Source organism: Microcebus murinus, chromosome 5 (assembly GCF_040939455.1).
Source record: "Microcebus murinus isolate Inina chromosome 5, M.murinus_Inina_mat1.0, whole genome shotgun sequence".
Classification (NCBI taxonomy): Eukaryota; Metazoa; Chordata; class Mammalia; order Primates; family Cheirogaleidae; genus Microcebus; species Microcebus murinus.
The window spans coordinates 21,703,028-21,727,509 of NC_134108.1; the positions used below are offsets into that span (position 1 = coordinate 21,703,028).

At 36.6% G+C, this 24,482-nt stretch overlaps 1 protein-coding gene across 4 annotated transcripts in view; it reads right to left on the minus strand.

Moving 5' to 3' along the window:
• The window catches only part of ADGRG6 (adhesion G protein-coupled receptor G6), a 131,452-nt gene that overhangs the window by 61,865 nt on the left and 45,105 nt on the right, over window positions 1-24,482 (minus strand). For all 4 annotated transcript variants that reach the window (XM_020287235.2, XM_076002919.1, XM_076002920.1 and 1 more), the window contains exons 3-4: window positions 7,618-7,959; window positions 4,722-5,345 (exon numbers count right to left, since the gene is read on the minus strand). In XM_020287235.2, coding sequence (XP_020142824.2) covers window positions 4,722-5,345; window positions 7,618-7,959 — 966 coding nt within the window. The remainder of the gene's footprint in view (window positions 1-4,721; window positions 5,346-7,617; window positions 7,960-24,482) is intronic.

Below are 24,482 nucleotides of genomic sequence, written 5' to 3' on the forward strand. Positions count from 1 at the left end.
AAGAACAACAACGAAGTTGAGTACTTCTGAATTGTGTCTTATCTCTATATCCACAGTAGCTAATAGATGGAAGTGCTTAATAAATGCTTGTTAAATAATGTTATTTGTTTGAACTTAGACTATTCATTGAGTTATACTGTACCACTCCTCAGGAAAGAGCAGTAATCAGTAAAATAAATAAAACTGGTAGAGAACACACTGTCTGTTCTTTGTGAAAATTGATGGACATTAGCCAGTCTAAGCTTGAATCATAACACAGGCTAATACTTGCACCTATAATTAAAAAGTCTACTAAAAAAAGTATCTATTGATAGAGGTAATAAAACTGAATATACTTAATAAATCTTAAATTGTTCTAAGAAAAATAAAGATGCTATAAAATGAAAAATAATTATTTCTAAATAAAGCGTATCTTCCTGGAAAGGACTGACAGGATTAATTAACCATGTTTAAAAAAAATCCGCTGAAAATTTCATTGAAGTACTTTCTCCCAATATGCTTAGAAAAGTGCAGGAAAATAAAAATGTCCAATTTTAAAACTGTTGAAACATTTGTTAATAATACATTGATTTTATTAAGGCTAGGATGTTTAATATGTAAAACAAATGATAAGATTTTAATGTTGACTGAAATCAATTCTATTTAATCTTACTTTCATATTAAAATTTCTTTAGCAATACACCTTTGGAAAATCTATTCATTTTTTCATCACAAGTTGATCCTGGAATAAAAGTTCATATTCAATGTCGTCAGTCCAATGGAATGCTAGGAATGAAATTCTGTTTTCCCATTGGTTACTGTACTGGTCAGTAGTTTGTTGGAAATTATGATAACCATAAACAGCAAGCCACATTCATTTTCCAGGAAAAAAATGAAAGGTTAAAATGTTAATAGACCATAATTTTTTTTCACTTACTGAAGTTTTGCTTAGCTGACAAGCCTAGATATAATCTCTCTAACAGGTATTTCCTGTCAGTTAATGAGTGACTTGGGTTCTTCAACTCCCAGAGCTGATGATTAAGCAGCAGGAAATTCCCTCTCCCATCATTACTCCTGAAACACAGTCCAGGACATCTGAATGTCCGGAATGAGAGTGTTGAACGTCATCAAGGAATGTCAAGAAGACTGCTATAGAAGTTGAAGGGAGTCAAATATGTTGACTCTGTAAGCTTGCGCTACTCCTTTGATGAAATCATTTTGAAAACTTATAGATGACTAGAGTAAATGAGCACGTCTGTGATGCGCTCCGGTAATCTCAAGGCCTGGGAAAGGAGTCTCGAAGACAGTGTTTAAGAAAACATGAAGAATGCATGATCTCACTTACATGTGGAATCTAAAAAAGTCAAACTCAAAAAAGCAGAAAGTAGAATAGTGGTTACCAGGAGCTGGAGGGGTAAAGGGTGGATAAGGGTTGAGAAGGCATGGGTCAAAGGATATAAAATTTGAGTTAGGAGGAATATGTTCAGGATATCTATTGTGCAACACAGTGACTATAGTTAATAACAATAACTGTATACTCAGAAATTACTAAGAGGGTGGATTTAAAAAGTTCTCCCCACAAACAAATGGTAAATATTAATACATGAAATCATGAATGTTAATTAGTTCAAATTAGTCATTCCACAATGTATACATATATCAAAACATCCGGTTTTATGCCATAAATACATACAATTTTTATTTGTCCATTAAAATAATTTAATAATTTTTTAAAAAAATGTGGAGACTACTAGATATAAACCCTAAGCAAGTAGACAGGAGATGTGTTTTAGTGCACAAACTGCCTGAGATACATTTTTTCTAAGCAGTTTCCTGCCCTATATAAAGGGAAGGGAACGGCCTAAATCAGTACCCAAACTCAGGTGCCTACAGGGCCAGGAGGCAATCTAAAACAAAAACGGGGCTGGACTGGGGACCATATGAGGGTGTTATGGGCTGAAGTGAACTGGGAAGGCCCTTCAAAAGCAGCAGCCACCATTTAGCTCTAGTTGTGTTGACCATGAAGAAATACTAGCCTGGTGATAGTATTTTGTTTGCCAGAAGAATCTAAAAAGTCATTTTTATTTGGAATCTAATTTTTTTAATGTTGGAAATAATTCATCATTTAAAAGCATTGTGTGGAACAAATGTAAATGAGCAAGAACAGATAAATGCTACCACTAGCACACCTGTCTAAGGGCTAAACTAGCGTCGGGTGATTGGTTTATTCCCTCTGGCCAAGGAGATCTAGCAGGTCTTCTCTAGTATTGTCCAAAGTATGTGCTTCAGCAAAGTGGACCTTTAAGATTCTGTACTAGTTTCAGGGATTGGCAAAAGTTCTCTTAAAGAACTAGACAGTAAATACTTTAGGCCATGCTGTGTCTCACATTAAGTCAACTCAGCCGCTGAAGCACAGAGGCAGCCATAGACAGCACATAAACTAATGGGTATGGCTGTGTTCCAATGAACCTTTATTTACAAAACAAGTGAGCCAGGCCTGCGGGTACATGCCTGTAGTCCAAGTGACTCAAGAGTCTGATGCAAGAGAACTGCTTGAGCCCTGAAGCTCTAGTCCAGCCTGGGCAACATCTCAAGACCCCATCTCTTAAAAAAATAAAGAGTATTAAAAAAACAAGTGGCCTGTCACAGTCCCTCCCAGTTTTCCAACCTCTGGTCTAGAGAATTTCTTAGAGAAGTTTAGGAATCCCTTTAATAATATATCCCTCATATCATATGAAGGTATCCAAGAAGCATTTCAGGAAATAAACCTTATTACATTTGTTTAAAACAAATACTATGTTACTCTCTAAAGCTACTCTTTTCCCACAGAATGCACAGCTGGCCAGAAGAGATGGCTCTTAGATCTTCTTACTCCTCCTTGTGCAAGAATTTGCTCGCCTACCCTTGTACTAATTCACATCTTCTAGTCCTGCCTATGCTGAAGGACAGCCTAATTTTTACCAGTTAGGAGAGCAGCTCTAAAACCAAACTTTCCAGGTTCGAATCCCAGCTTGGCCACTTACTAACTCAAGTGACATTGGGTAAGTTATTTAATCTCCTTGTGCTTCAGATTCCTCATCTGCAAAATAAGGTCAATAATAGCATGCACATCATGAGATCTACAATGTGGGAAATGAGTCAATATATGTAAAGTGGTATCTAGTACACAATATGTATTCAATTTACATGTAATTTAAGTATTAGCAATTATTAATATAACTAGCAAAATTTGTTTTGGCTGCTGTAGTCCTCAAAATACTGTCCCATAAAAAGGCAAACATTAGAATGGTCTATATTGCGAGTTTTTAATAACAGCCAAGTATATGGCGAAAAGAGGCCCTGGACTAAAGACAATCACGTGGCACGTAGGAAGTGTACCACTCACTCTCCGCACTCTTCCCATCCCACACCAAACACACACACACTTGACCTCAATTTCTTCTCTGCGTGAAAGACTTCTCAGGAGTCCCTGAAGGTCCTCTCTAACCTCAGACTGAGAAAGGATCTTAGAGAACACCATTAGCTCTAATAAAGTCCCTCAGTCTCCTTCTGGAACAGGGATGTGGTTTACCCTCTTTCCAACATCCCACAAGGAAATCTCTCTCAATGACATCACCCGGTAGCCTTCCCACCATCTGCGGGAATGCCAGGGACCACATGGAGAGGTGGGTGATCCACTCGGAGGGGTAGGTGACAGGGGTTTCCCAGGCCGGAAAGGCAGGCACAGGTCTTATAAACTAGGGAGGTGGCCTCAGGTCTTCATAATGGGCCCCACTTTGTTCAAAGTATGGGAACAAATTCCTGGTAAACTTCCCTCAAAGTCACATACAAATCATCTTCAGAGACCAGGTCCCTTCTTCCCTCCTCTACTGAGTTACCTCTGTGACTAAAAAGAATATATATTATCAACATCTTAGATTTAGTCACATGACATTTATATTTGATAATGAAACTTTCACTTTTTGAGTTCGAATCAGTCTTATAGTAAAATAAGGACTTCTAGAATTAACTTATATACATAAAATAAACTTGATGGAAGTTTAACACACTTTTGGTTACAAAGAATTATTATCCCCCAAATTTTGCATTTAGCTTCCAATACTAGCATATTTACAGTCTCTTGAAGAGAAATCAGAAAGAGAAGAATATTTGAAAAACACTACAAATACTCATTTTTAAACAAATAGAGAAAAAAGTTCAAAGAGAAAATTGATAATTCCTGAATATCAAGATTTTCCATAAAATGGGCATTTTTGATATGTAATACCAGTTGATTAAATACGATTCTCTTAGGTGGTGGCTGTTTATTTAAGTAATCTAATTGAAATTTTATTCCAGGATGATAAAGAGCAGCTTATTTCTGTATCACCTGGTGACTAAAAACAATAACTTATTAATTTCTTTTGTGGCAAACCTAGTGTTAACATTTGTATTTGAGACGCAATAATTACAACTGTCGATACGTTAGTAATAAACTGTGTGATATTTTCTGACATAGGGAAAACTAAACAATGGTAAGACCAAGCATTTTGATTGAAATCTGCATGGCTTGTAATCAAATGTCTGCTATGAACAGCTGAGCATATAATGTTTTAAAAATTAAAAGAACTCTTTAATGGTAATTATATATATGTATATATGTGTATATGTATATACACATGCCTGTATGTATAAATTCTTACAAACACATTCATCAAACAATGCTTAAAAAAAAAAAAAAAAAGAGTATGCCACAGACTCACCACAGCTTAGGTTACTTTCCGCTTTCAGAGCTACGGTCGGGACATTCCAAAAGTCATTTTGCCAGTCGACCACATTCCCTTTCACATTACAGCTGAGGTTGGAGAGGATTTTGGAATTCATGGTAAAATTCCAAAGTCGAAAGTTGTAAACGTCCCCTTTTAGAGAGGAGATCTCATTTTGATTGGAACCCAACGACAATTTCCCATTCCCAGGAATAACTTTACTAACAGTAGAATCACATAGAACTGTTTCATAGTTTCTTTTGAAGTTGACACCAACAGAGCCCAAAGAATTATTCCACACCATGCAGAGCTGCTCGAAGCTTTCTGAGAAAATGTCTTCTTTTTCCGTGATAGGGAAGGCGCTGTTCAGCAAGCATTTGGAGCCAGAAATAGATAGAAAGTAGCCACTCTCGCCCTTTCCAAAACTGAGCAAGTGTGTGAAGGTCGCATCTGAGTAAGAGAAAGCTGTCCAGTCACTGTCGTCACTGCCAACTTGGGTGGCTTCAAAACAGAGTGTGAAAGCGCTGAGCTCTGGAATGGAGACACTTTTTGCAACAGATACCTGGTAAGCATCTGGCGTCTGGGGTAAAATGACCTTTTGATTCCTTAAGGACACGGCAACTAGGGCAAAAATGTAGAGATAAAACATGTTAACTCCAGAACCCTGAGGAATGAGATGCAAAACATCGGACAGATTCAAGTCCCCCATCCCTCCTACTAATTAATTTTTTTACCTACCATTTGCCCCATTCCTCACCTTTTTCTGGTCCATCCTGTCACCCACCAGCAATCAATTGTCTCACATCAATAACAACAACAATGAGAAACTCTACCCATTTTAACTCTACTGATGATTGGATCTCACACCTAAACCTTTGAGTTATAGCCAGCCAACTTGAAAACTATTTTTTTTTCTTTTTTTCTCTTTTTACTGACCAAAGTGGTGGTATTGAAAACTATTTTTTAACCACTAAAATTTTTTTAAAATCCAACTACCTAATTAAGGAAAGAGCTGGTTTCAGAAAGGCTCTGTTTGTACATTAAAATTCTAACAAATATGTTATTTTTTCAAATAATTCCTAAACATAACTAACAGTTTTATTTTTCATTAAGAATTGCCTTTTACTCTTCCCAAACATTCCAACACTACCCTCTCCCCTTCGGACACTGCATATCCTTCTGCCTCCCCCCCCCCACCACCATCAAGCTATTTTAGGAACAAATGCAAAAAGAATTTTATTGAGAAGGGATCCAATGAAACAAAAATGGAAATTGAAGTTATAGTTGCTTTACATCTGGGCATGTGAGCTAGTGTTTGAAGGATACTAAGGAGCAGCAGTTAAAAGGGCAGACTACAGAGCTTCCCACCCCAGCTCTTCCATGTTGTAGCCCATGACCTTGGGTATGTCACTTCACCTCTCTCTACCTCAATCTCCTCATCTGTAAAATGAAGGGCTATGGCACCTATTGCATAGATGGTCAACGAAAATAAGTTAATATGTATAAAGCATACAGCCGTGCTTACATATAGAAAGAAATAGCAAGAGACTACTATTATTATATGCATAATAAATTCAAAATAAAAATGCATTCACCTAACACTTCTGTGATATACGTGAAATTAATAATATAATGAATTTAGTCCTGTGCTAATATACATTGTGAAAGTGATCTGAGAGAGAAGTAGCTCATCTCGAAAATACTATTTAACAGTATTCATATGAAAATACTATTCATATGAAATGCCATTTCATATGCATGATAGTTTGAATATATTTTAATATACCATACACCAAGAGTAATTCTACAATAAAACATCATTTTAATATAAATATTCTAGTAAAAATCCATGATAGAATTTAAAAGAATTATGAATTTCATAATTAAGGCATATAAAGCAGTTCATAGGTCTATTTATGCAAAAAGATACTTATATAATATGAACCTAGTGTTCTATATGCATTTTTAAAAAGCTCAGAAGGAAATATACCCATAAATATTTTATTAGTGGTTATAGCTGGGTGGTGGGCATACAGATAATTCTAATTTGCTTCTTTTTTATTTCCAAATGTCCTATATTTTCTGATTTTTAAAACATTATTTTGAAAAATTAAAGCATGTGTGTTTTAAACAGTTATGTACCTAATATCAATAAACAATAAATAACTCCACAATCAAAAACATAATTTATAGTAATGAGAGCCATTTTCATAGTTGTGCCTTTCTTTTTGTTTGTGTGTTTTTATTGCATATGACATCTTCTTAGGAAGCTCAGAAGAAAAAAAAAATAAAAATAAATCTCTCTTAAACTAAGGTGTTAAAGAGAATGAGATTACTTAAATATTATGCTGTGCCAGAATATTGGAAAAATATTTGATAAAAATGTGCTTTATTTCCTTCAGTTATCCATTTTCAGGGGATTTTCTCAGATTAAGTTATTTATTACTTTACATTACTAATGGATTTCTAAAAATTTATATGCTAATTTTCTATATTTGTCCCTAGCCTAGTTCCTTAAAAGGGCAACATCTTAAAAGCCCAAATAAAATGATTTCTAAATAGCGATGTTTTAAATTATCATTGGAGAGATATTAGAATTACAGATTTTAATTATTAGCAGTGTAATATCTACAGTATCTTCTAAGCAGCCTTTAAATGTTCTACATGTGAACAATATAAAAGAATTCAGCAGTACTGTAACCAGATTTTGGATCTGGTGATTATATTTTGCTAATGAGAATACTCAGAATATTAACAGATTCTTGCCCTTAAAGCCTAATCCTAATCATTGACATCCACATAAAAGAGCATAACTCTGTCTACTGGTCCTTGTGTTTATTGTAGAACATGTTAAATGAAAGCAGAAGGTTGGCGTCGCCTTTGGTTTACATACCTCTGATGTAGCTGGCATTGAAACCTTTCTTCTGGATGCTAAAGTCACTTGAAAAGGACACATGCATCTCATTCGCACTTGAGTTAAACGATAGGCCTTTGGCAGTTGCTCCACAAAATTTAGGCTGGCTCTCTCCATTATCAAGGGATAATGAGTCATAAATGCAATTGGGAGCTTCTTCAATGTCGAAGTCATTAAATGTTATCTGAATGATGTAGCCGGTGGGGGCTCGGAGGGTCCACATGCAAGCCTGGCTGTTAGGGTAGTCATTAGGGTAGCACGGAGAAGTAAAGGTCCCAGAAGGGCTGGATAGGACAACCCTGCAGTTGGCACATCCCCACACTGTTGGCCAGACAAAAAAGAGACAGAAAAAAGGGCTGAGATCAGATGCATACAATAAACCAAGAATACCACACACCAGGGATAAGCAGACAGTAAACATTTAAAAACACCAAAATACAATCATGAAAATTAAAAGGAAAACGAAACCATCTTGAAGAGAAAAAGAAATGCCAATAGAGCAACAAAAAAGGTAAAAGATAAATAAAAAATTTTTAAAGCAATGATTTTTAAACTTGGGGGGGTCATATACTCTGAGAATCTAAAGATAGTTATGAAAACTCTCTCCAGTAAAATACACAGGAGCCACTACACATTGCACACAATTTCCAGGAATACGTGAGGCCTCAAGAGCCAACAGTGGATTTCACAAAGGTTCATCAACCCAGGTAAAGAAGCTCTACTCTCGAGAGCAACTGAACTGGGGAGAAGGAGGTTTTAGAACCATAAAGACAGAGCACAATATTACAAACCACGGATACAAAGGAAGAGCAACTCTTAGGGAATAAATGTTTAAATAGAAAACTACCAATATAAAAAATAAACAGGTTTTCTTCTGGCAGATTGCATTTTTTCCTAAAATTCAAATAAACATCATCTCCTTGCATGTAGGGAATATTTATAGTTTTGAAAGTACTCTCACTCATCCCATTTGTTTATCATAGTTGGTAATTACGTGCCTCTGTCATCATCTCAGTTACTCATTCATTCAGTAAATATTTATTGAGTGCCTGTAATATGCCAAGCACTATTCTAAACAGTGTATATCAAAGAGCAGGAGACAAAGTCTCTGTGTAAAGGATTCTTATACTTAAGTCTTAGACCTAATGATAATAATATAATGCAATGACAGTTGGTGATAAAACGTGGGGAAAATGGTAAAGCAAGGGACAGAGGGAGAGTGACCTGAATGGGTGGAGACAGTGGGTAGTTCTCCAAAGAGGTGACATTTGAGCAGAGACCCAACTGAAGTGAGGAGGCATGTGGTGTGCACACGAGGGAACAGCTAGCTGTGCAGGCCAAGGGAAGAGCAAAAATAAAGACCCATGGTACATGCACATTGGTCTCTCCCATTGAACTGTAAGTTCCATGAGGTCTAAGATCATGTCTCCTTTGCTTACCACTATATTCCCAAAATACAGTGGTGGGTTCACAATAAATATTAATTGAATGAATGCATGTGAAAAAAAATATCTTCCCAAGTCAACAGGAAAAATGCTATTATCCCATATTCACTAAGGTAAACAGAATCTTCTCAATTATTATTTATCCAGGGCCTGGCCATCAGTTCGAATCAGAAACCAGGGTCTTACTATCTTCCCATCTAGAAATGTTTTTGCAATTAATATTCTTGTTGCCTTTAAGCACAGTATAAATGACAGCAATAATCCTATTTATCCAATACTCTGGATAAATTGCCATAAAACTGACACATAAACTTTCAAACAAAAAATACTTTAACCATGTTAATGGAAATCATTCTAAATTTATTATGTTGCTCCTTCTTTTGCTGAGTTGACTAGAATGAATATGCAATAACTTTTCTTGAAAAAAATTGTAGTTATTACAAATATCGCTATTCTTCTTATACGATGAAGTGATATATTCAGGGATTTATTTATTAAATGAGCTACACTGCTCAAGTTAGGTTTTTCTTCCTTCTTTTCCCTGCGGCCATCTTGTGTTATGCAACGTTTTGCCCTGCCAACTCTGCTCCTCTCCAGTCTTTCCAGTCTGCCCTCTCTGTGTTCTTCCTCTCTAAGTTTTGACATCTTACACAAGGCCAAAGACAGACAATAGAAAACAAATTATGACCACCCGGTATCTGCCAAATGCCTCGTCTTATCCATCCCTGGAGCACCATGTTCCTGTCCTTTGTAGCACTAGTCAGAGCAGTTGTGTTTTCTATTTGTAAGATGTTTTTCTTTTTAGTCTGTCATTTCCCACTAGTTTATAAACTCAACGAGAGCGGAGGGTATGTACCTGTCATATTCACCATCCTAACTCTCCAACACCCCACAGCATCCCTGGCACATGGGACATCTTCAATAAAATGCATTAAATTTATAAACAAGTAAGTGAGTAGCTTAAATGAATAGCAACATGCCTAAAGAATGACTATGTGCATTGTAACCAAGTCAAACAAATTCGAAATCTGAAAAAAAAAAAAGAGTGCATGAGCTCTGGAACACTTCTTTGGGTGGGGCTTTGGGGCTTTTTTTTACCAGTTATTCTCACTCATAAGCACAGAACTGAGACGACTGAGTCTTTCTGACAAGTTCTCCTTCCTGTTAGTATACTTTGGGTTCAGGTGAGAGTAGTCCTAGTAAATTAACAATAATTCATCCAGTAATAAGCACTAGAGGTTTCTTTAAAAAGTAAATAGGCAACAATCTTGAATAATTCCAACATGCAGACAGGCAGCATCATTTTTCCAAGATGAGATGCCATCCTTTATATCCAAGACCCAAGTAATTGCTCATGACTTCCTTTATCCTGATATATGATTCCTTAAGAGCTGAAGGAAGGATATAAGAAAGTTAAATGTGACTGGTAACACTGAATATGTAATTTTAAACAAGTTCATTTCTCTGTGCCTCAGTTTTACCACCTTTACACTGGTGGGAATAACAGCACCCACTTCCCAGGGTTACTGGAGGGATTGTGCAGGTTAACGCTAAAAATCCCAGGAGTTGTACCTGGCACACTGTTAGCACTATTTAAGTGTTGGTTATTACTAGACATTACTATAACACAAAATCTGTAAATTGACAATTAGGGAGAGGTAAAAGAGCACCCACCTTAGCAGAATCTCCTTTTCCCTTACGCACTCATAGGGATACAAAAGAGAGAGAAGATACTCAGAACATGCATCTAAAAGAACATTCAACGCATTATTCTGTACAATTCTTATCTTCAGGGGCCAGACAGCATTTAAAAATCGTGCTACTAAATAGTAAGTATCTTAATTGGATGAAATGCCAATTAAACTAGGTATAGTACCATCAGGCTCATTACATTCACAGATCGCTTCACAGTAATGGGTTTTCACAAATATTATCTCATTTAACATCATAACAATGCTGAAAATTATTACCACCTCTACCTTTAGATAAAACAAATGAAGCTAATATAGATGTAACTTGCTCAAAATTACACATCTAACTGATAGGGAGACCAAGATTCAAGCCAGCTCTTCTGAATATAATTCTAGTGTCTTTCTAGGAAATAAAGTTGCCACAATTAAACAAAAGACACAGAGAAAAGCGGTAAGCTCAAGCACTGCTATAAAAGGTAGCATTTTATAATGGGAAATTTCTTAAATATAGTGTCATCATCCTAAAATTAATATCTTTTAAGAAACTAATTTAGAAATATTTAAGTAAAGAATGTTAGAGAGTGTGGGATACAGTGCTTTGGATCTGCCATTTGCAATAATCAAAATATCACTAGCTAATTGATTCCTACATTATAAGCTAGTCCATTAAGTAATAAATTCGTTCTCTCTTAGAGGCAGAGCCACTTAAAAAGATGGCTACTGAAGAGGTCACTGAATGAGGCCTTGGTAAAACCAGGATTAACATATCTTCTAAAACTTACCCAACTTAAAGCACCTGGCTCAAGGTGTTCCCAAAGACAGAAATAATAAAATATTCTCATTTATAATTTATAAAAGCAAAGTCTCCAAGTAGTCCAAACAGCAAACCAAATTCCACCCTTGGTTTTGCCCACACTTACAAATGTTCAGCAGTAATTTACTTGTGCATATTTTCACAAAAGTTTATTCTTCGATGAAACTCAAATCTATCATGGAAAACCTTCCAGTTATGCCAAAGCCTGATAAGTACAATTCAATATAGGTTTAATAACCATTATCTTAATGGGTTTTTTATCTCAGAGATTTGGATTCTTACTCCACCCTTGCTATTTAAGTATGTCTTTGTAAAATCCAAATACCATGTTTTAAAAAATCTCTTTAAAACAGGAATTTCAGATCCTAAGAGATAAATCAAAATTGAGCTAAATTTTAGCTGCTTTCAACAAGATCTGTGGATGGTATTGAATAACCATTTTTTCCAAACTGTCTTAAATGGTGAATATGAATGCATTAAAATTAAATCTTGTTCTTTATTTGAATGTGTGTCAAACTGTAGCTAATGAATTTGCTGGAAAACCTGGCCACTGAAAATCATCTCCAGAAAATTTAGCTTGAGCTGCCTGCTCAGTTTGCATCTATTCAAAGTCATTGTTTGAATTATCCATGTGAATATAATATGCTCTAATGAATGAAAATCTGATTTGTTGCATTAAAAAGTTTAAAATATTTAAGTAGCCTTGGTGGTTTCTAAAGATTAAACCAAAGGGCTAGCAACCAAGAATTTTCTAGAACCAGTTCTAATAACCTAAATCCTTAAAGAGCCATGATAACCACATCACATTTCTCCAGATCCAAGTAAATTACTGTCAGATGTGACATTGTTGAAATGTAAAATATCAATAATAACATTTTAGAGGCTGGCTTGTAGTAAATGATAATATACAGAACTGGATGACTTTACCAAAGTAAGTATTTAAATTTAAGTGATTTCAGACCACTGTGTAGAGATTTTAGGATGGCAGGGAAGCCAACGGCAATCTGGCTGTGCCATCTGTGATTCTGTTAATGTGACAGACTTGGCAAGCATCCCACAGGCCTCGCCACATCTCAAGCTCTGCCTTGGAAGACGGCATTTCCATCCTGGGGAGGGTTGCTCTTAAACCGAGGTTACACTGATCATTCCGGATCTCCTCCTGGAACTTCCAGCAGCCACACCAGGATATCAGTTCATTCCCACATTCCTCCTAAAACACTGGTTTCCCCAGAGTTAACCAGATAATTATTTCATTTCCCTCTGTGATGGTTCAACCCCAAAATGTTCTTTGGAAGCACCATGAATATGAGGCTACCGCAATGGCTTAAGCATGAGTTCAAAAGGGTACTTACTGCTTTACTTGAATCAGTTCAATTAAGTTTGACATAGCTAGAAAACTAACAAGATGTTGAGCTGAAGTTTCTTTGATGAAGTACCTTTAAACTTGACAATCTTTTTAACTCCCAAAATATTCACAGGCACCGCACCCTCAGACACGTCTCCAACTTCTGTAATATTGTTAATGTCTACATTTTTAGCCCTGTCTTTCCATAATCACTTTGGCAAGAAAGCATTCCATATTTAATGGCAAAAACTAATACTTTCTGAAGATCCAAACAAGTGAACTGTTATAAATCCTTCTAGAGTCAGCTTGTTATGCAGATATACACTCCTGGCAAGAGGATTAGATATGCCAGCACATGTGCATGCATATGCACACACATTGATACACATTTTCATGGGAAATTGTTCTCTCTTAAGCAGTGGTTGAGTCTTTTCCAGCTCTTAAAAAAAAAACAATATAAAGGCAATAAATAATCTAAAACAACCTACACTGCGCTGTCTATAGCTTAATCTACCTCCTAGTTAATATATTCATTCAAGTTCCTTATTCTGTTCCCCATTCCTGCCCTGCAAACCCCCAACTCTGGATTTATCTAGCTGTGGACCTTCTTGCTGTCTGATCCATAGACTTCTGAGCACTGCTGAAAAGGATTTACAAAACTATGCAGATTGTTCATACTACAGAGGCTTCCATTTTCATTTCACTCACACGCTACAACATTTGATGCTGCTAAACATGCCCTGTTCCTTGACAGTCTCACCCACAGTTCCTGCATTTTCCCTGTTCCCTTCCTGTCCTCTCAGCCCTCTGGGCTTTCCCTCTGCTCTGCCTGCCCTGACAATCCTTGGCGTTTGATGTGTGGACCTCAGATCAGCAGCATCAGCTTTACCTGCAAGCCTGTTAGACATAATCACCCACACCTATAACAAAATCTGCATTTTTAAACAAGATTTTCAGACAGTTCATAGGCATGTTAAGCTCTGAGAAACACTGCCTTATATAACAACATACTGTGGAAGCTATTAATATTATACACCTTCTCCCGAGAGGACTGATCCCCTCTCACAACTCTTACAGTCATATTTTTACTACTTGACCCAAGGGTTGGACCCCTGACCTGAAGTCAACCAAATCACGAGCTTCACTAATCAATCAAATTCTCTTTTCCTCGGAGAATTTGAAGTTAGAGACACACATAATTTTCCCAAAGAATGATGAACAACAGCATGATGAAGTTATATAAACTCAAAGGTAGCAGCTTGCTTTGGCCACTTGCAAACAAGGGAAGCTGATGGGCTGACAAAGAAAAGGGTAAGAGAGAAAATGTAAAGAACAGAGATATGAGACCTTTGAGAAACAGAGAAGCTTTAATTCCAGACATTCCATGTAAAGAATGGGAGGAGCTGTTCTTATAGCTTGTCCTTGAATTCTATGTCGAGAATTCTTATGCCTCCTGCCCCACTACTTCACTTGATCCATTTTTAGGGGGTTTCTATTCCTTGCAACCAAGTATTCCTCAAGCCAGTACTCTACAGAGCTCTCCTCTTGCTTCAGCTCTTCTCTCTCCACACTCCTCCTCTCTGGGTAATCTCATCTGAACAAAGGCCTTCACTATATCCAAATGCTGATGACGTGAATGTGCTACTGAGCACCATACCCTAGTTTGCAAGTGTCTACTCAACATCTCCACTTGGGTTGGGCACGGTGGCTCACACATGTAATCCTAGCACTCTGAGAAGCCAAGGCAGGAGGATCGCTTGAGGTCAGGAGTTCGAGACCAGCTTGAGCAAGAGTGAGACCCCCATCTCTACTAAAAATATAAAAAATTAGCCAGGTGTGATGGCATTGCCTGTAGTACCAGCTACTTGAGAGGCTGAGGCAGGAGGATCGCTTGAGCCCAGGAGTTTGAGGTTGCTGTGAGCTAAGCTAATGCCACAGAACTCTAGCTCAGGTGACAGAGTAAGACTCTGTCCCAAAAAAAAAAAATCATCTCCATTTAAATATCCCATAGATCTATCAAGCCAAACACCATTCTTCAAATAAATTGTTTTTATCTTCTTTATTATTTTTAATAGCATGAGAGTCACCCAAGCTAGGACTCTGAACATCACTTCTCTCTTCCTTTTCCTTATCATTTTAGATAGTCAAAGCCTATGACATTTATTTTATTAATAGTTATTAAATCTGTCTCTTCATCTCATTCCTATGGCCATGTAGTTTAAGCTTCTCATCTTTTCTTGGACAAAAGCTCAGTATCTAGTCTCCTTGCCTATAATCTTGTTACCTCCAACTCATTCTCCATATTAAGACCAGAAAGATCTATCAAAATGCAAATGCAAATATGAATGCATGTTTTCTCTAGCTCCAAGTCTTCTCTGGGATCCAATAAGACAAGCCCCTCTGAATGACACACACAGCACACCATATTTTCCCTGTTCACACTTCTTAACTCATCTCTTACTATCCTTCCACATCCACTCACTCAATAAATACTCAGCATCTATGTGTGTGGCACTGTGCCAGGTTCTGAGAATACAGTCATGTACAAAATATAATCCCTGATTTTATGGAATTTATAGATTATTGGAAATACAGATAAATAAATAGATAATAATATGATGTGATAACTGCTTTGATAGATAGGTAAATGAGTACAATAGCCTATGTTTAGACTTCATAGAAATAGTGTCATTTCTAAGAAATGAAAAAGACACTGAGACTTAAATATACAGCTTGGGAGTGGGCCAAGTAATGGAAGAAGGCAGAGGAGAAAACCAAGAGTGTTCTGGGCAGTGAGGTCAGCAGGTACAAAGGCCTGCAGGTAAGAGAGAGTGTGGGCTGTTCTAGCAGCTTATGATTTAGTTCAGCTAGAGCATGGTATGCAAAGTAGGGAGAAATAAGAGATAAAGATGACAAAGTAGGCAAAGATTAGATTATGCAGGATTTTGCAAGCCATGCTTAATAAAATAAAAAATTATACTAAGAGCAAAAGGGAAAATAAAAAGGTTTTAATTTTGGGAAAGTAAATAATCAGATTTATGTTTAGCACAGATATTTTTTAAAGATTCATCCTTTTATATATAAACAACACAAAAGTACCAGTAAACAAAGATCCTTATAAAAATCACTGCAGTCTAATTCCAAGGACCTGACAGATGACAAGAAGAAAGGCGAAAGACAGCAGGCCACCCTGGCAGTTTGTTTGTGGAAAGAGCACAGCCATCACAGTGGCGGGGCAGATTGATTCTATGAAGACTGAGCTCATGAAGCAAAGCCCAACTGTTGACTAGTAAGACATAAAAGAAAAAAAATGACCAATCTAGTGTGCATCAAAGATCTGTCCTATTTTGGCCTTATGTGTTTTACTACCTCTAAAGAAAAACCAATGAAAAGATTTGTTTTTTTTTTTAAAAAAAAAACATTCACCTAATGTTCATTTCACTTAAGAATGTTACAAAAAAAATCTTTCCATATGGATTATCTAGGTAGCATTGCAGGATAAAACTAGTTTATGTTGGCATTAACTGGAAAAATATTACTAAATAGTTCCAACATAAGTAAAGAATATCTTAGCCTCATAGAAGCTAATTATAGTTCTAATACCCACGAAGGCAATGATGTCATTATTGGCTAAACAGTACATAACTATCTTCTTGAGCACACAAATGTAGCTAATTAGATATCTATATAAAGTGTGAGGACCATACTTGGCTCACAGTAATATGCTCAAATAATATGAGTTTTTAGCACTGTGCTTGTGGTTGTCATTTAATAGCAAAGCATATTAGTCATATTTCAGTTTGTTCATTTACTCATATAATTTTCTGGGCTCCTACTTGCATTAATTTTCAGTTTTCTTTTAGATGTTTTTACATACAGTTCCCAAAGGATGGTCAAAAGGAGAGGTAGGAGTAAAACAAATTTTAGGAGGCAGGGAAGGTTATTGCTTCTAATTTATTCCATGTTATGTGGTACAGGTGAAGAACCTGAAATTAATAGGTAGAGAAAATTTTGGGTTTACAATCTTACCTTCCCAATAAGTTCGGAGTATATATTGGGAAGAAGATGGTAGTAATAGGATAAGTGTACATGCTAGCTCAAGTTTTCCAAATAAGCCTTTAATTTGAGGGCATAAAAAAAAAAAAAAAAACACCCGCTCAGGTTTGTGCACATAAATGGAAGCAGTTTAAATAGTCAAGGTTTGGGGCAAAGCAAATTATAGATGCAACTGGCATCATTTTGTCCCTTTATGGAATATCTTTTTATATAAACATCTTAGTAATAAGAAAGAGCTGATGTAAAAATTTCATAATATAGATTTTTTAAAATAATGTCAGTAAAACTTTCCATTTTATACATGAACAGCTTGTTTAAGTAACTATCTTCCTTAATTCACCACTGGCATTCATTTTCAAAATATTTATATAACATTAACTTTTCATATAGGTCTCAAGTATAAGGTATTAGGGGAGTGTGCATGTGTGTGTGTGAGAGAGAGAAAAGGAAAGAGAGATTATCTTAAGTTTTTTCCCAGCAAACTCTGAACTGAAATTGCACTTTGTTTTTTTGCTTTGTTTTGTTTTTTTTAGACAGAGTCTCACTCTGTTGCCTGGGCTAGAGTGAGTGCAGTGGCGTCAGCCTAGCTCACAGAAATCTCAAACTCCTGGGCTCAAGTGGTTCTCCCGCCTCAGCCTCCAAAGTAGCTAGGACTCCCGGCACACACCACCATGCCCAGCTAATTTTTTCTATATATACTTTTAGTTGTCCAACTAATTTCTTTCTGTTTTTTTAGTAGAGACGGGGTCTTCTCTTGCTCAGGCTGTAACTTCTGAACTCAAACTATCCGCCCGCCTCAGCCTCCAAGAGCGCTAGGATTACAGGCATGAGCCACCACGCCCGACCTGAAACTGAACTTTGAAAAGTTTTCTTCTATTCAAACTATCTTCTGACTAAAACACAAGATCTAGCTGATAAGAAAAACTTTTTATTATTTTGGAAAAAAATCATTGTGGGAAGGACAATATAATATGCTTATGAAGCTGAACTAGAAGCTCTCTTGAGATCCTCTCCAGATCTAAAATTATACACGTCAAAGTATTTTCTTTAACATTTGAATACAAGCCACGTAAACCTGTAAAATATGTTATCATAAAACAACAATACGTGGAGAGACAGAGAAAAAAAATAAAAATAACAACTAGCATTTAGTGAGTGATTACTTTGTGCCAGCTGAGAGAATACAAACTAAACCACCTTCCTCTTAAAGTAATTCATGTTTATGTGAATATTTGGCTGTATTACAAGTGGGATCACAGTGGCTTCTAGCCTTGGCTCTTCCATCAACTAACCATATGACTTCAAGCTAGTCACTAGCCCTGGAGGCCTCAGTTTCCCCATCAGTCTCTTTTGGTTCTAAAAGTCTAGTATAGGTGGTAGATTCAGGTCTCCACACACCATAGAGCTTCAGTTGTTCCCCTTAACTAGAAAGAAGTTTCCAGGAGAGTTATGAAGACATCTGATGCTTCCCTAAGGAAAGGAGTGCCTTGACGTACAGCTCACAAGGTTATGAGGCAAAAGTGTCTTCATGAGTGCTCATGACACTGTTCCTGGTCATTTGTCCACTTTGGAGCCATAAGTCTGAGTCCCTAAGGGACAGCCAAAAAAGGCTGAATGTAAGTAGAGCTAATGGTCAGTAAACATCCTGCCTTCTGGGGTACATTCCTACTGCTCAAGAAAATTTCCACATCTTGCTAACAGTACTTATTGTGCTATTTTGAATATTACCAGCTTAGAATTATAGAGCAAGCTGTGACAGATTGTGAAGATTTAGAGTGTGGTTACCTCAGGAAAAAAAAAATTACCTTCTACTTAATATAGCTGCTTTAGTGTGCTCTTGATGCCTAACAGCTTACTTTACAAAAAAAAAAAACAGTTTATTACTTTTATAAAGTTAATAGAACTATTGAGAAGCGAGGCTGAATTTTGGTTTGCCACACCACTGCCAAAATGTTTATCTAATTTCAAATTGCACTGGGCTAAGGAGGAGGGGATGTAGGCGCTAACCTTGCATAGCCTCCGGCAGGTTATGTACACAGAGGCAACCCACGCAACTTCCTACCTTTCAGCTGTTTTACCTGTGCCCCAGGGATCCTCCACATCAATCACAAAGTCTGCAGCAAAAACATGCTTGAAAAAGTTCACAAAGTTCACCAAACTTTATAATTATAAGTTTCCAGGATAGTATAAAAATCAACTTGCTTACTGCCTTCTTTTAGCCAGCCATATTTTTAAACTTCAGAAAAACGGCAGTGACTTGTTCTGGGTGGATGAGTAAGGTCACACCTGCATGCAAGCCATAGAGGAGGCCAAACCACCAAAAGTGGGTGTGCTGGGTGGTCTACACAGCAAACAGTGCAGCGTGTTTCCAACAGGAGGCACAGGCCTAAAAACAGAAGTTTGTCAATGTCTGAGAGGTCTGAACTGTGGCAAACCTCACCCACTCACTGTTACTAGAGAGTATGAGAATGCCCAGCTGGGTGCATCTGTCCCACTTACTGTTGGGGGAGCCGAATGATCATTCAAAATTTCTGCAAAATTGTTTCTATGTTCTGGATTACTATTTAGCTTTGTAGTGGTATCTGAGAGAAAGACATATCATTTTAATATGTAGATTCCTTTTATGATTCCACTTAGAACATCAAGTAGGGAAGGTCTGTAGGGTATAACCTCAGAAAGGTATTTTGAAATAATAACAGGCAGACTATCATTCTGCTTCAGTACAAACCATAGCACAGTTTAGTCTCCCCACCTCTCCATGAAAATAATGCTGATAACTAGGCAGACTGGGCCCCAGTGATTACTGAAATTACACAGGGAGGTCCATCACACTGAAAGGGAAATTTCAAACAATGGCAATTTGGAATTCCAATATAAATACAAAGCCTTACATATATGTGTATTGTTCTTCTAAGAAAGGGTATCTAATGGGATGACTATGTGCCATTTTGCCATCAAATCTTAACCTCCAAAAGATGAGAAACCATAGGTTTATGGATTCTTTAATAATAGATGAAAAGTAAATAGGAGATGTTTAACAGATCTTTCTGAAAGTTATTAGCTAAGATAATTTAAATTGAATCTATTCTCGAATAAATCAAAATGATTTTCTTCTCCCTCTAGTACAATTATCTGACTTTCAGCTTTTAGAACAAGCAAGGCATCAGGCATTTTTGTAAAGAACCATTCAGCCAATATGGTATATTAATAGTTTCTAAATGAAGGAACTGTTAGCTCCACTATGCAAAATGGGCCAAGAATAAAGTTAATCAAAATTTTAGCAAAATTTAACATCTGCTTGAAGTTTACATATACATAATTCTGCCTGAAAGGAACAGTTTTTAAACTGTCAAAAATATTTTTTCTCTAATAATTCCCTCTCATGGATATTATTTTATGATGCTTTGCAAATTTCTTTTTTTATAAAACTAAGTCATAATTCAAATGCAAACAATGCAGATGAAGTTTTCTTGGTTACTATTGGTTTTATGCAAATACAATTAATAGGAACTATATGTAGCACAGTGAATTTAAAATTCAGCAAAACTCTTGGCAAAATCACAAAAGAAAATGTTAGAAGTGATTACATATGACATGTAATGTATAACTATCAAACTGAGGATTATATTCGGTCATTAACATCTCAGACACAGCAAAGTCCTTTCTAAAAGCAAAATCTTAAAAAGGGTAGCCTACCTTGTCATTTCTGTTTACATTTAAATATTTGCTCACAGGAGAAATGAAAATTCAACATCTATAGCACATATAAGCTATTTTGGACACAAGTGTAAGTTTCTATTTGAGCTGGCTGCTAAGTTCCCTCCACCCCAACATCTTTACAGCTGTTGCTCTCGGCATGTAAAGTCTCCATATACTTGACTGGAAATAGCACGTTGCCTGGGTGGAACTTACTGCACAGCGTTGCAGTGAAAGACACTACTGTCCTCTAAAGCACATTATTCAACAATTAGATTTGGGCTGTTCAAGCAAAGGACAAAGGCAGTACTATATCCTGTCTAGTTCTACCAATTTGCTTCATGACATCATTTTTAGGTACAGTTTTTCAATTCCAAGTTTGATATATATTTTTTTACTGCTTCTAGTGATATACATACTCCTCCTGGGGCACACTCTTTTCATAAATATAAAAAATAAGGGCTTAAAATAAGGGTTTAAAAAATCTCGTTAGTTCAGCTTTCTCAACACAACCATTAATAATGGCAAATTTTAATGTTAATGAAATTTTAATTTAAAAAGCACATCAAATTCTACTCCACTTGGTATAAAAGCCAAATAATACTAATATGGTGATCCTTTAGCTATCTTTGGTGGATTAAAAAAACAAAAAGAAATTAAAAAGAAAAGATAAAGTCAAGGCTCAATTGATTTGATGCAGGATTTTAGGGGAAGGCTGGGAAGAACATTCTACACTAAGAACGTTTGACATAGCTTATGATTAAATCATTGCAAGATGAGTGGCATGTTCCTTTAATATAATTGAAATAACATTATGGTACATTCAAATATCACATTTTCCTCTTGACCTCCTTCGGTAATTGATGGGGAGGAACACAGAGAAGTAAAATAAAACTTATTTTGGACATAGCTTGGGTGGGAGCTTTTAGCTGTCTGGCTTCCTCTTTGATTCTTTGGGGTTTATCCAATAAAAATGGAAGTAGAGAGAAAAGAAAAAACAGCAAGTGGCTATCTCTAAGATGACCCACTAATCTTGAGTTCACACTGTGACACTGTGTAATGCCAGTACACAAAGTTACACATTTCCTTCATCCCACATAGGAAAGGCTTGAGTTCTTTTGGGGGGGTGGGGAGAGAAGAGGGGGATGGAGAAGATGTGACTATCTTGTGATACAGCCTCTGAAATTTAAGTCTATTTTCCTTGGCACACTTCATCTAATTTTATTTGTTTGCTATGTCAGATATTTTTTTCTTTCTTTTTTTTTCCTCTTTCCTTTTTAATGCTTAGATGCAGGTATACTGTGGTTGTTTTACAAAAATTATATGCTAAGTCCACATTTTCAGATTGCCTAATTCTTTTTTATTTATTTTTATTTCAGCATATTATGGGGGTACAAATGTTTAGGTTACATACATTGCCTTTGCCCCACCCGAGTCAGAGCTTCAAGTGCGTCCATCCTCCAGACAGTGTGCACTGCACCCATTAGGTGTGAATATACCCATCCCCTCCTCCCTCCCATCTGCCTGACACACAGTGAATGTTACTACTAGAAAACTACAGACCAATATCCCTTATGAATACAGATGTAAAAAATTCTCAGCAAAATCCTAGCAAACCAAATTAAGGTGCTTACCAAAAAAATAATCTATCACAACCAAGTGGGTTTTATCCCAGAGATGCAGGAATGGTTCAACATAGGCACATCTATAAATGTAATTCACCACATAAACAGAAGCAAAAACAAAAACCATATGATCCTCTCAACAGACACAAAAAATGCATTCCACCAAATTCAGCACCCTCTTATCATAAGAATGCTTAACAAAATAGGCATAGATGAGGCTTACCTAAAAATGATAAAAGCCATATATGATGAAACCATAGCCAACATCATACTGAACAGGGAAAAACTGAAAGCATTCCCGCTTAGAACTGGAACCAGACAAAGTTGCCCTCTATCACTGCTTCTATTCAACATAGTGTTGGAAGTCCTGGCCAGAGCAATCAGACAAGAGAATGAAATCAAGGGCATCCAAATGGGGTAGAAGTCGTCAAACTGTCACTCTTTGCTGATGATATGATCTTATATCTAAAAAGCCCCAAAGATTCTGCCATAAACTGTTGGAATTGATAAATTCAGCAAAGTCTCAGGTCACGAAATCAATGTACAGAAATCAGTAGCATTCATACATAACAACAGTCAAACTGAGAACCAAATCAAAGACTCAATACCTTTTGCAATAGCAATAAAGAAAATAAAATACCTAGGAATATATTTCACTAAAGAGGTAAAAGACCTCTACAGAGAGAACTATGAAACACTGAGGACGGAAATAGCAGAGAATTTAAACAGGTGGAAAACAGGTGGTATCATGCTCATGGATCGACAGAATCAACATTGTTAAAATGTCTATACTACCCAAAGTGATATACAGTTTCAATGCAATGCCTATCAAAATACCAACATCATTTTTTGCAGAAAAAATAATTCTATACTTCATATGGAACAAGAGAAGACATCATATAGCAAAAATCAATCTTAAGCAAAAAGAACAAATTGGGAGGCATCAATTTACCAGATTTCAAGCTATACTACAAGGCTATAGTAACTAAAACAGCATATTATTGACACAAGAACAGAGACAGACTTAACGGAACAAAACTGAGAACTCAGATATAAAACCAACCCCATACAGCCGTCTAATTTTTGATATTTTTTCTTGATTAAGTACTACTCATTTATAAGATGAGTCAAGTTTTAAAAAAAAGGGATAACTAGCCGGGTGCGGTGGCTCACGCCTGTAATCCTAGCTCTCTGGGAGGCCGAGGCGGGCGGATTGCTCGAGGTCAGGAGTTCGAAACCAGCCTGAGCAAGAGCGAGACCCCGTCTCCACTATAAATAGAAAGAAATTAATTGGCCAACTAATATATACAAAAAATTAGCCAGGCATGGTGGTGAATGCCTGTAGTCCCAGCTACTTGGGAGGCTGAGGCAGGAGGATTGCTTGAGCCAGGAGTTTGAGGTTGCTGTGAGCTAGGCTGACGCCACGGCACTCACTCTAGCCTGGGCAACAAAGCCAGACTCTGTCTCAAAAAAAAAAAAAAAAAAAAGGGATAACTCTTACATGAAGATACACAATGTGTATCTTTTGGGGATGTGTATTTGATATACATGCACATGGTTTCCATGGGATCAGGAAGCATGTCTGCTCAACATGTGTATTTAAAAATATATACAATATCAACATATACACATATATATGTTTAAATATATAATATTCTAAGATGGGTTTTAGAAAATAATCAGGATATTTTCATGGTAGGAGAACTGATCAAGTTGCTTGCTCCTTCCTCCAATGGGTCATAATAAAAATTAAATTGAATTCCACTTGAGGATAAGATTTTATGTGATTTCATATAATAGACTTGCCTCACTCCAGTCAGTTTGTACTTATTCAGCACATAATATGTAAAAGGCACACATTATAAATTTTAAAACAGGAAGAGGATTTAGGGGAAGAGAGGAAGCCAGGGCAGAGGTGCTGTAAACTTCCTCACACAGGAGGGTTACTGTACCTAAGGCCAGTTGTTGGCTTTCTGTGTTGTTTCATTTTGAACCACCTTGATTTCTATCATCAACAGTATTTAGTTGGTTACTATTGCTGGTAGAAACCTTATAATTCAAATGCCACATAAAAAAAGAAACCTTATAAATCATTTACCTCATGTCCCTCATTTTTAAAATTTAAAAGCTAAGGCCCAGAAATACCAATGGACTTGCCTGAGAGGACCCTAC